The 14,799-nt window shown below is 40.7% G+C and overlaps 3 protein-coding genes across 3 annotated transcripts; 1 reads left to right on the top strand and 2 right to left on the bottom strand.

The window, feature by feature from the left end:
* The first annotated feature begins 334 nt into the window (after nt 1-334).
* LOC6614281 lies at nt 335-1,183 on the top strand. The gene is made up of 3 exons (XM_002038685.2): nt 335-680; nt 742-864; nt 924-1,183. The coding sequence occupies exons 1-3, from the start codon at nt 373-375 to the stop codon at nt 1,066-1,068; spliced, it is 576 nt and encodes a 191-aa protein (XP_002038721.1). The 5' UTR covers nt 335-372; the 3' UTR covers nt 1,069-1,183.
* Nucleotides 1,184-8,401: 7,218 nt separating this feature from the next.
* On the bottom strand, nt 8,402-10,796 carry LOC6614280 (serine protease 7). Its single transcript, XM_002038684.2, has 5 exons — nt 10,555-10,796; nt 9,427-9,813; nt 9,254-9,362; nt 8,894-9,180; nt 8,402-8,795 (listed from the first exon to the last, which is right to left on the bottom strand). Exons 1-5 carry the CDS (start codon nt 10,640-10,642, stop codon nt 8,491-8,493), a joined length of 1,176 nt encoding a protein of 391 aa, XP_002038720.1. The 5' UTR covers nt 10,643-10,796; the 3' UTR covers nt 8,402-8,490.
* Nucleotides 10,797-11,879: 1,083 nt separating this feature from the next.
* Nucleotides 11,880-13,459, bottom strand: LOC6614279. Its single transcript, XM_002038683.2, has 3 exons — nt 12,959-13,459; nt 12,784-12,906; nt 11,880-12,054 (listed from the first exon to the last, which is right to left on the bottom strand). The coding sequence occupies exons 1-3, from the start codon at nt 13,261-13,263 to the stop codon at nt 11,919-11,921; spliced, it is 564 nt and encodes a 187-aa protein (XP_002038719.1). The 5' UTR covers nt 13,264-13,459; the 3' UTR covers nt 11,880-11,918.
* Nucleotides 13,460-14,799: the final 1,340 nt, after the last annotated feature.

The raw sequence follows: 14,799 nt of genomic DNA, 5'->3' as shown, positions 1-14,799 counted from the left end.
TTACAGAGATTTTTTTTTGGTTTTTATTCCACGCCACTTTGAACCAGCATGATTGTTGAATTAAAAAATTAATGAATGATTTTTGAAATGCCAATGTGAATGGCTGTGTAAATAAAATGCAGCAGCCTGACCTCTTTCCAGATATCGTCTGATGAATCCCCATGATATTTTCGTTTGTTTTCATGTGTATTTATTAACACCAGCGGCTTAAAATAAGAATTCCCCAAGGACTCAAATGCTGTTGACGGTGACAACTATGCGGCGTATTTATTAAAGCGTTAATTGTCGAATCAAAGTAGTCCCCGCATAAATAAGCCATTTATCATATCTCAAACATTTCGAGTTTGCCAAGAGCAGTGTTAAATTTTCAACATGTCCTCGACGAGCCTTATAACCATTCAATCGAATCCCTCAGCGGGGGATATCCTGCGGGGTAAAAAAGTACCAGTTCACCGCCTCAACGCGAAGTTTGTGGCCAAGGCCCAGGAGAAGGCTAAGAAAGTGGATGACTTCCTGAACAGGATGAAGAGCACTTCGTTGCTTTCCTTGTCAGGACTTGCTTCCCGATATGAGTTCCATCGTCTCCAGGAGCTCGACGAGTGGTATGAGCCCAAAATCAAGTTCCACGATGAGGTCGATGCCAGTTTGCATCCCAGCTACGATATAAAGCACTTTCAATAGTCAGTTAAGGAAGAAAACTTGCTGAGTTACATATGTTTGCTGACACACCATTATTTCCAGCGATCTCAATTGCTATGTGCGGTATCTGGACTCCAAGGCGAAATATGACAGGCAGTTCCTTCACGAAATGGAGCACATTATTGCCAATCAACGCAGTATCTGCGACCAGTTTTTCCTGCAGAAGTAAGCTAAAAGTTTGAAATGAAAACATAATTTAACCGGGACTTTCGTGGCTTTTCTAGAATCCTGTGCTATAAAACAATGTGGCCACCACTGCATACAAAGAGGGAACTGAATAACTTTGTCTCCAAATTCTTTCAACTGCCTCCCAAGAAAAAACGTCGCGTCGAGTATCTGTTGAAAACGGATTTAAGTCTGAGTTGCTAAAACTGATCCAATTGCAAAGTAAATGAGCCTTTTTATTCCATTTGGAAATGGTTTAATTAGCTCATTTAATTTTGCAATTATTCTGTGCAAAACTGATGCAATTACCTTATGAAAAATTGTACAGCCAATAAATTTAATTATGCAATTATGCAAAGCCTTTTTTTTATTATTTTACTGCAAAGTTAGTGAGCTAACAAATTGGCTGGCTTGCGTAAAACGAGAATTTTGAACTGTAAGAAAATGTATTCTATGTTTACTTATTAAATTTTAATAGGATCTCGTTAACAAAAAGGTTAGTCAGTCGGACAGCAACTAAATAGCTTTGAATAAAATCCGCATTTGTTTCATTTTCCACTAAATTACATTTAAACAAACTGCCGCTTGTGCATATAAAATATTTGAGCTGCGCTCATAAATAAATTCAAACAATGAATTATTATATTGTTGAACTGTGTAACTATGTGAGCAGATTCATGTTTAAAAGCGATGCAATTGTTTCGACCTCTTTTTACAAGTTACCGATAAGAGACAAATGTGTGCGTTTGTGATTGTGTGCGTTGACAGGAAGTGCGTCATTTGTCAAATGCTATTTTATGGCCATTTTTTAGCCGTTGAGTTGAGTTTTGTTTGCACCGTGTATACACCTGAAAAAGAGCAACTTTACAAATGTTTACGCAGTGAACAATGGCCAGAAACGCCATGAGAATTTGCTCTTTAATTCAGTTATGCCCTTGGCTGAGTTTCTTCTTTAAAATTAATCAAATAGCGTTTCGATTTATTGTTTGGTTTTCGCATAGGCTACAAAAAATAAACAATCATGAATAACTGGTCAGCCGAGGGTAATTTTCAAAGGTTTCACAATTTGAAATCGGAGCTGTGAATGCAGTCAGGCCTGTCATTAAATCAAATATTGGTTTTCAATGTGACTTATTAATTTACGGGCATTAGACAGAGGAATACAGGGATTTAATCATTTTGCAAGAATTTAGCTCAGGCTAAGCAAACTAGGAATATTTTCCGCTCCAATTCACGCATCACACGATATTAAATTAAAAACTGAAGAACATCCTTGCGTCCTTTTCGGCGCCCCAACACTTGGAAACTGCCATCCCATAGACGCTGATTCATGTGGATTCGAGTGGGCTTTCAACCTCGATGGCCAACTTCAATTAATGCCAAAGTTCCAGCGATTTTAAAGTCGGTTCCGGGAAGAAAGTCCTCGTCGCAAGGGCTAAGGGTAAAAAAATCACTGTGAAGCTCTGGCATCCGCAGCTCACAGCTATAAATTATAATTTCCGCATGCTGAGCCGCCCCAGCCCCGTTTACGCCGCCATACCATGTACCCAATGGCCTGACCATCGTCCGGTCAGTCCTGGTTTTATGATGCTTATGGAAAAAATTCCTGCAACTGCATGGCTGCAAGGTGTGCGCCAATTTCCGGCACATGTGAGCGTGTCCGTATCCGTGTCCGTGTCTGCTCGCTCCCCCTCTTTTTGATACATATAATTTTAAAAATGTTTGGCCGACACCCCTGTCCGTGCCCATACATACATATGTTGCCAGAATAGCCGGAGAAAAAATTATAATTAATAGTGCTCGAAAAGAGTGTCGGAAAGGGACATTAAAAAAACAAACTTATGCATAACTTAAAGTCGCAGGCTGCCCACATCGTAGAGCACTGGATTTATATTATCCATACGCACTGTGTAACCAGTGGCTCAATGGACCACACACTCGGTTAAATGTTATGCTTACTACTCCGACTGAGATGTGCGCTCAGCAGAGTTTTATTATTATTATCCGACCCTAAATATATATATATGGATTATACATTTGCACGTTAATACATATTTGGTATTTTGTCAAATCAATACATGTAGATGAGTATTAGTCGAGGGCGATTGTTTAATATTCATTGATTACTCCAAGAGAAATGCGTAATCCGTAAATCATACCAAATGGATAGCCATTTGTTTTTATTCATTGAACATGATCGACATTAAGCACGCCCAAAGGATAAGCATTAGCATATTTATCACGCATACGCACTGGGTAACCCTCGTTTGAGTAAACATTGAACTTAAACAAGGTGTAAATCGCGACTCCATCACCGCAACCTTTCAGACTTCGTGTACCGCGTTTAGCTTTAACCTTTGCCAATACCCTCCGATTTTTACGCTGCGCAGCCAATTTTCCAGCGTTCACGTAGCGATCCTTCATTTCTGCCCCACTCCCTCCGCACAAAACCCACTTGCTGGGGTAATGAATGTTGTTTGTTTGTGCAACATATTTAACAACAAGTAGCAATGCTGAGCAATCATTGCTTGCCAACTCGTTTGTTTTCTTGACTGGGGTATTTGCACTGGCTGAAGCAGTTTGCTTTGGGGAAAGTATGATTAAGTTCTGCTGTTGACTTGAGTGTAAGTAATGTACATCTTGAATATTTGGTACGCACTTAAGTGCTTGGGTGGTGTTTTCTTATGTTTTTTTTTGTATTATTAAAGGTTTAAATATTTCGTGTTTTGTAAAAATATCATTAATGTTACACATTTCAGTTCAGGTTCACTCCGACGATTAATAACTTGTTACTTGCGCAGTGTTAAATAAATTCTTAATAACAATAAATATTTATATATTTGTTCATTTAGGTTACTTCCGCTTGATTGCCCTGCTCCACATGAATATTATTTAAAAAATGCAATGGCTGGAGTAAGAAATTTCCTGCGATTTCCTTGATTTCGTAGTCCATAACTTCCGACATCAAGATTTCGTGGCGCACACATAAGCGCACTCACCACCACAGCCACAAACCGCCTGTGTGTCTGTATGTGTGCGTGTGTGTGTTTGCTTGTGGTCCTAGCTCGCTGGTCGTAACTTCCGCTCAGAACGCACACCACTTGAATTTTGTGTGGCATTGCAAAATGCATTTTATACGCAATAAAAATACACTTACGGCGTTTTTTACAGCTCGCTCGCTTTGAGGCTGTCCGCCGCCACGCCGCCACGCCGCCACGCCCCCACATCCGCCCAATCCACTTTCTCAGGCGATTTCATTTCTTTTGGCGCCGTTTTTCTACTATAATATTTCCTACTTACAAAATAAAAACGAAACGAAAAGTCAGTTGGTCTGCCAGTGGCTTGTTCGTGTTGTGTTCTGTTGTTGGTTAAGGAAATTTAATGAGCTACTTAATGCTGTTGTGGTGCACTTCCCACTAGACCCGAACCCATCCCTCTCGCTTTACGGTTTTAACAAGTCGGTTGTTAAATAAATTTAAATTATATTGTCGCTCCCTTTACAAGCCGTTTCTGCGACTCGGTGGTCATTCCTTTGCCGCACAAAAACACGCTTTTCCGCTTGCGCTGGAAAAGTGTGTGCCACAAGTTTATTAATACTTGCCCTGCCGGCGAACTTAATCATCTCAATGCTCCGAGGGTCTGGGGCTCGGCTCCTGTAAAATATCGACAAAGAAGTGAAAAGAACTCGATGAAAAACGAATGCCGAAAATAAACACAAATAAATTGCCTCATCATCGCATTTACCTGGCGGCCATATTTTAGCCCAAATGATTCGAAACTTTTGAGCCGACGAAGAGGGTCTGTAATGCTTATGAGAAACCGCAAAATGTTGCTCCCGAGAATGAAAATTTAATCAAACATTTTAAGGACGCCGGTGCGGTTTCGACATCGAGAGCCTGAGCCCATAGTTCCGGCATAGAAGGAGTTTTTTAAATTTCACATGTTCAGCAAAATGTTGGAATATTTTCCGGCATTCTGTTTGAGTTGCCTGCAAAACGGCTGAGAATGCAAGTTCAAATTTTATTTAGTCCAGCTCACAGAGTTGCAAAACAAAATGAAAACTGAAGCGACAAATTACATTTTTACAGATGAAACTGAAAAGTCTGCACAGAAGGGGTCACTTTGTGTCTCAATGAGGGCATTCTAAGCCCTTTGCCGTTTGATTGGCAGCTTGTTTGAAATTTTTAGTCTCAAACTGCCAGAAGGGGTGCACAATTCCAATGGAGAATGGTCAGAGTGCCCTCGGTTATTCTGCAAGTGGATAGTTTGAACCCATTTGATTGCTATTGCGAATTAATTGTGCCATTCATTATTCGGGACCCAATAAGCATAATAGGAGCACAATCAGCAGACGTAAAAATCAACTGTCCTTTGGCATTTCGTGTGTGTTTGCGCTGCCAATTGCCAATGCACAGCATGCAAAATTGGAAATGCAAATGCTAAGTAAATAATGTCATTGCAAAAACGGCAAATGCAAATGCAAACGGCAAATGATGTGGCCGAGGCAGAATCGGCGGTAACAATCAGCAGGGCAGGCGCAAATCGCATTAGCCCGCTCCCGTGGCCTTCGAGTCCACCAGCAGCAGTAATCAAATGTGAAGCAGTGGCATCCACTATACATGTATATGGACTCGACAAAATGCATTTTCAATACTCGATTGCTGGCTAACACGACCAAATTTACCGGCTCCTTTAATTCTCCTGCTTTTCGCTCGTTCAAATATTCCAAAATGCATAGATTTCGATTTTCGAGCAATTGAAGGCCATTCAAAAGCACGCGAGAGTCCGCCAAATCGACATTGGCATTTGTGACGAGTGCATCCAGGCCAAAGTCATAAATTGCACAAGAATCGGGAATCGTTCTGGGCGGTTTGTGCATTGGTATCGCTTTATTTGGTAGGTTTGGGCTAGGGTTCGGCCCTGTGACAGTTTGCCAGTTTGGCTATGCATGTTAAATGAAATTATTGCAACTTTTTGCCCGGGCCACATGGCGTATGCGCAACTCTCGCTCAATTCATCAATCACCGAATTTGTCCCGATGCTCATGCTTTCTGCTCGCTAAAAAAATGGTTTAGATTTATGCGACTGTTGCCGCAGTCCAGTTTATTTTTTGCGTGCAACAACTTTCTGTCTGTTTTCCGTTCTTTTCGCTTTCATTGCGCGCAGCACACTACATTTAATTTTGGCCACTTAAGCTTGAATTTTGTTTCTGCCCAGCCCAAGAGGGGCAAGTATTTTTCTTGCAAATCGTCGGCATTTAATCCAATTTTGTGTTCTGCCGCTTTGGCTTGTGCACCATGGAAAACATAGGGACCTAAAGTGTTCTATTACTCGATTTATTATAAGAAGAAAATTCTAATTAAATACTAATACTCCTCCTTTATGAATTATCACATAAATGCTGGTTCTATTTCAACTGAAATTTGATGGCCACATTAATTTTTAACCAAAACACTAGTTTGTTTTGCATTTAAGTTGGTAATTAAAGACCATCTTTTGACGTGCTGTTAATTTATGAAAATGTAATATTTATGCAACTTATTTTCGTGGTTTTTGGCCATGGTAACGCTGGTCGGATCGTTAGCGCCGTTGGCCATTTTAAATGCTGCGAACACAACTCAATTAAGCCTGTTACTGACGAAGGCAGTGCCAGCCTCCCACTTGGCCATTTCCATTCCGGGCCCAGAGTTAGAGGCGATTCCGGACACACTCCACGCCAATCGACGGCAGTCGGCCGAAGTGGCATGGAATTGGGATGGCCGGCGGTTGAGTTCGGTTCGGTTGGATTCGGCCGGGTCAGCATGGGCTCGGAATATCTGTCTGCCCGGCTGGCAGGTGTACAAGTCGTTTTGCCACTCCATTGCAGCAGATTCGAACGCCTGTGCGAGTGTCCGTGTGCGTGTTAATTACATTTGGCTTGCATTTGGGCAAAGTTGCCCTCAAAATTGAATTACAAGTTTTTCGCTCGCCAGCATTTAGCAAAAGCGTTTTTTTTTTCTTTCGTGTTTTCGTTTGCTCAATTTAGCCACACATGGCCAGAGAGCTCGGCTAAATGGGGGAAATTTTCTCTTTATTTCATTTTCGCAAAAGTTGAGCGTGGGTTCCGGCTAGAAAATACAACAAAAGTAAAGAGTTTAAAGGGTTGTGCATATAACAGGATGAAAATTATATTGATACCTTTAACATTTTCGGCATAACCGGATTTCAAGCATTTCTCGACCTTTTTTTATATGCAATCTTGTTTGTTTTGTAACTTTAGTACTTATTATAATGACGTAATTCATATTCACAAGAAATCGAATTAATATAAATACCATAATAAAATCTATATATAGAAAGTGTATATATATAAAATATATATATTTTTGATTAGGACCACTGGTCGAGACAATCGTGCTATGTGCGTATCTTTGTCGATTTGGCCAAGCCGATACCTCGAAACCTATATCGCCAACGCAGCCCACAAACCACCAAAAATGTGCTGCAGGCTTCTTGAAAAAATGCTTTGGCTTAGTTTATATAAGTTGTTTTGCCAATTTCTAGAGGTGTGGCAAAAGCATTTCTTCAACTGCCACCGTAACGCACATATATAAGACTTTTATAATTTAATTTTTATTTTTAAATTAAATTTTTTTTATAAACATACCTGTTACTCGTAGAGTAAAGAGGGTACTAGTTTCGTTAAAAAATATGTAACGGGCAGAGGGAACATATTTCTGAACATATAAAATATATATATTTTTGATCACTGGAAATATAAAAGCTATAAGATTAGCAACCAGATTCTAGAGACGCAATGAATTTTTCCAACAATAAAAAATATAAAAAGATAAAGGAAAAAATTTAAGAAATATTCTTAAACACTGAAAATGTCAAAAGTGCTAACAAGGCTGTCTTTTCAACTAGAGATTGGATTCGGGTACCAGGGCTCGGATTTATTTGTTCATTCATTGAGCCCTCATTTAATCCATAGTCCTCAGAAGGAAAGAAGGAAGTACCTATCTACTCAACTATATAAGTTAAGTTGTTCGAAATTCCTTTGCGATCCTTGTTTACTTCTTGCACTTGTATTTGGATCCGCATTAAAAGGCTCTTATGAACTCTGTAAATTTGGTCAAGTAACCCAAGCCCATTGTCCGTGCTAACCAGTTCCTGCAGGCATCATTAACCTTTCCGCGCGCACACAATTAATGAGCCTAGCCATTGTCTACTTTGTTTTCCAGCCTAGCCACGCCTTCAATGCAATCAGCCAGCAAGCAAGTGAAAACTTTGCGGAGAGAGCGCCGGAAGCCCGGAAAAGCACTGCTTGCATAATAGAAATTCATTGCCAAATTGCATAGAAAATCGCTGGGGGCGCTAAGAAGGTGCCTCTGGGCAAGTTGGCCGCATCTTGAAAGTTATTCCACTGAACTCTCACCATCCCATCCCAGTGGGGAACAGCGATTTTAATTACCGCAAACGGCGCTAGACTGTAAGCGCATTACGTATACGCAGCGTGGTAAGTGCAGCTGATAAAATCACATTGAATGCAAGTTAATTAAAGGATGGGCGCCATGCCCAAAGAGCACTCTCGACTTGACTTTAATTAAAACATTATCAGAACAATAGCGGCCTTCGTTCCGCTGCTCAGGGACGAATGGTCTCCAGGATCCAGTCCATGTAGTCGGCTACCCGTGTGTAGACACCTGGCCAACCCTCTAGTCCGCAGCGGTTGCCAAAGGAGACCACGCCCTCCTGGTACCACGCCTGGTTGAAGCCCCTTCGCATCAGTGGTCCGCCGGAGTCGCCATCACAGCTGTCGCGGTAGAATTCCCCGCCAACACAGAGCTGGGAACTGATCAGGTGGATATTCCTCGTGGCGAACTTTCCCGCGCAGTAATCGTGGTCATTCACCGGCAGATCCAATCGCTGCTTGATGGTGCTCTTGCGGGCTGAAGAATAAGAATTTGAATCAATTAGTTATGAAATTTTTCTTGGTCAGGTGCTTCAATTGATAGTATATATAAGTATCTTTAATATCCAAACTCACCTGTTGTGGTCCGGCCCCACCCGCTGACCACTAAGAGCTCGCCGGTATTGATGGCCATACGTGTGCTGACCAAAGGCAAACAAACCGGCTGAATATACTCATTAAGCAAAACGGGCCGATCTAATCGCAATAAGGCAATGTCGTGAATGCGGTTCTTGTTGGCAGGATCATATTGGGGATGTACAGTGGCCTGTTCGATGCCCAATTGAAGGATGGGCGGGTTGCAAATTTTATCTACGCAGTCCACGTCCTTGCTGGTATCGTATTCCCCCAACCGAACGGTAGTTCTGTATAGAGGCACAAGCAGCTTAGTTGGTTATTCTAAAACCTGGATAAACATTAAACTAGATAAATACTTACAGGTGACCCACTTCCGTTTCCACCGCACCAATGACGCAATGGGCGGCGGTAAGAACGTAACGATTGTTGATCAAACTGCCGCCGCAACTGATTTCCCGCCGTCCCCTGTCTGTCAAAATGGATACAGATGCGTTAACTAAAACTTACCATATTATATTCAAGATCTAACTTACTATCCACGTACTCAAGCAACGCCATCCAGATGAACTCGTCAATAGCAGTGTCGTTGCCATTATAGACCTTATTGCTGAAGGAGTGGGGCCCGCACTTGGGTGGCAAGGGCAGCAGGTTGCCCCGACCCGTTTGACCGTCTTGACCCTGTGAACTTGAACTGGTAGTCGTTGGAGGCGGGGCTGCAGAGGTGCTCTCCTGGGATCCAAAGCTGCGATCACTTGTACAGCAAACATATGGCTGGCGACCTACTCCATTGAGGCACTGTGAGTTTCGAAGGAAGGTTCTGTCCTCTGGGCTGACATAAGTCTGCTGAATCACGGAAAGCAGACTTTGACAGTCGTATATGGACAAGCATCGTCCCTGTTTCTGGTTGGGATTCATACAACCTACACATAATAATTAAAGCAACAAGTATGAAGATCAGTAAGACTTGTCAAAACGACTAAAAACGAAGGCATGGACGAAATGACAAGGCTAGATTAAATCGACCGTTAAAAGTGGTATAAAACATGAAGACAACTTGGAAAATTCGGAATTCTTGAATCAACCCACTGATAAGGCTATTTAAATTATAATAAATTAAACAATAATAATAACAATCAGCACGTCGTTGAATTAAAACAAAACGACTTTACCTAAAAGTGTCATTTGAGTCAACATTTTGATTCGCTTGATTATGCTATCAAAAATTGTAGTCAATATTAGTGACCTAATTTTGCAGCTTAATTCATCGCAAATTATAAAAATCCTATCAAGAAATTTGTTTATGTTAAATAAAATTTTAAATTGCACTTTTAAGTTATTTCATTAAGAAGAGCATTAAGAACGACATTTTAAATTGTCAGGAGTTGCTACTTAATAATAAAAAACACGATTAATGTTTTGATATCAATCAAATCCCTTGATAATGTAATATGTTTGACGACTGGACCCATTAAATTTATTGAGGAGAATAAAATAATACACGAGTGCGCTCAATTAAGTCATTGACATGGGAAATTTGTTCAAGTTCAAGTCTGATAACCGCATTGAATTCTGCTAAGCTATTGCGCTTAACACGGATAAGTACCGGTCTCAATTAATGAGTCAGCTCTGAGTGAATCACATATTTATAGCTCGGTACTTACTTCCTTGGGCCGCAACATTTTGTAGAACGGTGAAAGGCAGCAGGCAGGTGGCCAAAAAAATCCCAACTACTTTGCGTGTTGATTTCATCTTCTGGGATATTTCCCACCAATCTTAATAAGAAGATTCACAGCTTATTCAATAAGAACGCGTCTTTGCGATTACGCGCGTCGACCTCGAACCAGAGAACCGGGAAACGAAATTAAACTACGAACGCCTTCGAGACGCAAAGACAACTGATCGCGAATTAACGGGCGAGAGACCTTTTAAATGCGATCGCAGATGATAATCGATTCGGCGGTGAGAGATACTGTCCCTGAGAGGCAGTGAGTAAAGCTTTCAAGCCCACCAAGAGACTTGAGCCGAGCTTATCACAACTGAGAAAGAGATCTTTTGAAAAGCTTTGGTACTCGGATTTTATGTTTTCTCCCTAGAGCGTACAGATCCTATACAGGTAGACCTCACTATGCACGTTCTTCTTACAGATAAAGTACAGATAGTAAATCGTAGTAAAATGTATTAAAAAAAATTAGTTTTGTAAGTCGAGCCCCAACAATGAACCACCCCGATGAACAATGTCTACATATATTAAATTCCTAAATACTCAATCACTATCGAGCAATCTTCATTACATTGTAGCAAACTTTATTTGGATCCTGAAAATTCTCACAACATGGCTTCTATTTTTTCTTTGGTCATGGAAAGGCGAGATAACTCAAGTCACCACAGTGATTACGCCCCAGTTCCCCTTCCCCATTAGGGTGAAAGTTCCTGGCTTTCGGAAAATACTATTCATTATTCATAAGCTCCGATCTCTGTTTAGCTAGTGAGTCAGTCCGCTGACTCTGCCCAAAAGTGAATTGCGGCAGTACTCTTTCGTGACTCCCGATGCTGTAGTTGAAATGCACTTCTGCAGAGCTTCAACTAGGTTTTTTCCAGGGTGTGTAAAACAGGAGATCAATCGAGCTACAACTTTGCTGGATTCGTGTCGTGAAAAGACAAATTGCAAGAAGTAGAGACTTCTTAACCCATTGGTAGGCACTAACTAGTTTGTTGACACGATCGATGAATTAGTTGACAGAGATTTTATTTGTGCATTTATACCTACAAAAACATGATCATGTTTTATATCTTCCCTTACAAACGTTACCGTACTGACTTTAAAGTATATATAAAACATAAAAAAATACTTTGAGGGTTTCCGATTATTATTATATCCCCAGAACGATCTTAAGTTTTCTCCCCATTCGCTTCAAAGATTTATAAATCGAAAATATTTTTCTTTTCATCAACATTTTTGTTGCTTTTATTATTTTATATATTTTTTTTTAAATTATAAAATTTTATATATTAAAGCTTAAAGACTTTAAGAAAAATTGGTCGCCATTATTTTGTTATAGCGCTTCTGCTCTTGAGGATTGAGCTTGCAAAAGTCCAATTCAAAAATCTTGAGCTCTTTTCTTGTATGCAGCGGCGGCCAAAGTGTGGTATAGGCCATGGTTCTGAAAGAAAAACAAAAAACTAAGTACAGTAATTCGAAATTTTGGTATTTATGGTTTCTAATGATTGTCAATTGAAGATGACATGCCTCAAAAGAAATGCTTGTAGCATTATTGAAAAACTTTTTAAAAAAAATGTTTTGGTGGCTTGAATTAAAAATCTATGTGATAAACTACTTAGCTTACTTAGCTTTAGTTTTGTCTATTCTTAGTAACTGAGGCTAGAATATGTTATTGATAAGAACTTTAAGTGCGGTATTTTCTATTCAAAATTATTTTAGCTAACATTAAAAACTTGGATGAATAAATTTTGACGAAACGCACAATGAACGACTTCTAAAAAAAGTAGAAATAAAAACAAATAAAAACTTTTGAAGTGACCTATGCAGAACAGCTTGAACTTAGAACATTACTTGGGATAGATTTCTGAACTAGTTTGCGGTCCGAGTCGAACAATAAACCGATTTCAATTGGAATTCGGTTCTGATCTTATTATCTAGATTTAAAACTAAAATAGGATAGTCCATTCATAGCTTTTTTTGACTTGACCCCCACACACTTGAAGTTAGCATCTAAATAAAAATGATAGTGAGCACTAAACTAAAAGATAACTAAGACGAATAGGGGCTGGTCATTCAAGGGTTTTTCTAATGCGTGCTTTAATGAAATAGTATCGGATTGTTACTCTTTAACATTACATTACGCTTAACTAAATCTACAATCTTAGCTTACCTTACGAATTGCCAGGCCTCCTGCGCCGTGGACTGGTTGTCGATCAGGAGTTTGATCTCCCGCTTGAACTGATCGGCGTACTCCCGCTTGGAATTGTGGTAACGCTCCAGACAACGTATCTGACTAAAGAAATAAGAAGTATTCTGACCGTAGCAAGTTTGGCTAGAAATCTTACAGTGGTATGCGGTGTTTAGAGAATGTGGGCTCGTGCACGGGATCCCGGTCGTCATCGAATACGGTTTGATAAATAGGCACGTACTCCTCCACGGGATCATCAACGTAGTTAGCGTTAACGTATTGTGCGTCAGCCTTGTGGCGCCTATACATGGCTGCAAACGCGTTCCGCTGCTCATCGCTCATCCGGAAAATGCTTCCTATTACCGAGGCATAGAAGGACTTCATTCCCATGCTCATCCTCTTGTCGCCCATGAGCTTCCTCTTTTCTATAATCTGGGTTTTGCGTTCACTGGCGGCTTCCATTTTGGAGGTTGTATTGAAGTGATGGGTATTACTGTGTATGAGTTATTATTTTGAATACTTCCGTGGAATTTGTGAATATATTTTTTTTGGTTAAGGTCTAAATAAATGTTATAGATGATAGGTAAAGCAGTGTTTGTTGATGGATACTTTCATAATTTTGATGACAGTCAAGTCCGAGATTTTATTTAAAGTTCAAAATGGCATTAATATTTGATGATAAAGTTGCTATGCATGAAGGAATGGTAATAATTTTCGTTTTTATCTTTTTTTATTGGCTATGTGTTTTTTTACATGAATATGTTTCTATCTGTAGCTTTTCTTTTGAAATTTGTGATTGTAATAATTTTTGGTTGACGTTAAAATGATTATTTGTTGATGAATACGGCATGCCAAACTATTATGCTGTCAATTTGCTCTGGTTATCTTTTCTCTAAAATAAAATCGGCTTACTACCGAAGGGTCTTAAGCCCGTTTACATCATTTTTAAGAACCTTTCCAAATTGAATTGATTAGGCAATTTTTGTATCTCGAACTATGAATCCTTGCTTCCTTTTATCCAAATTGTTGGAGCGATCAAAGAGTTTACCATGAAATTTGTATGTTCATCCCCAGTGACTTTGAGTCCTTGCAGATAAACATTTGCATTTCATGCGATGCAGCTTGCCATAAGTAGTGATGTAAATGGAAGCCGAAGAGGACGAGCAGGAGCACTAAAATAGAACACAAATCGAGTACAACTTTCGCAAAAGTTGTTTTCCTTTGCCTGTCGGCATCGAAGCGTAATCATCCCATCCCAAGCAGTACCATCCCAACCCATCCCATCCTCCCCGAATCCATTCCGAATCCTGGCCTGCCCGCACCTCACCTCGCACCCTGTTTAGCACCAATGAATGCTCCAACGCTCCGTGTAACGCCCGTTAGCCCCTTAACCCCGGTCGGGCCCCAGAAAGCCGTTCCACTTGGCCCATTCACGATGTCTTTCTGCTGTTGGCCGCTTTGTTTTTGTGCCGGCCTATTCATAATTCCACAGCCGGCTGCTGGCTGCTGGCACAAATTGAAAAGCAAACACGTGGCTCTGTAGTTGGCCATATCACTGGCTACATTGGGATTTCGTTGCTCTGAGCCACTGACACTTCGTCATGTCCATCCGTCCGCCGGTCTTCCCGGGTTCAGTTTCTGTTTCAGTAGTAGTAGTAGTGGTACCAGTACCAGTTCCAGCCGGGGTCGAACTCGGGCGCTTGGAATTTGAGTTTTTGTGTTGAGCTGCTGTGACACTTTTTAGCTGTCTCGTCCTCTGTAGCATGCCATTTTGTTTGTGGGCTTAGGTCAGCACTTTGCCATTTTCATAGCTGCATGCACCAGGGTCCTCATTGTCATCATGCTCCTCTCACCACCTCCTCGTCCTGCTGCCCCTGGGCATTGTTTAATAATTTTCCTGCTTACGGCAGGATATTCTAGCCGCCCAGAACACGTCGGAACAGTTTTTTTTCCCCCAGCGCTGAAACTTTAACTGTGGCTTAACCCTTAATGAGGCCA

The sequence above is a fragment of the Drosophila sechellia genome, chromosome 3R (assembly GCF_004382195.2).
Source record: "Drosophila sechellia strain sech25 chromosome 3R, ASM438219v1, whole genome shotgun sequence".
NCBI lineage: Eukaryota > Metazoa > Arthropoda > Insecta > Diptera > Drosophilidae > Drosophila > Drosophila sechellia.
Note: the sequence above shows the minus strand (reverse complement) of the source record. Positions and strands in the feature narration are given on the sequence as shown.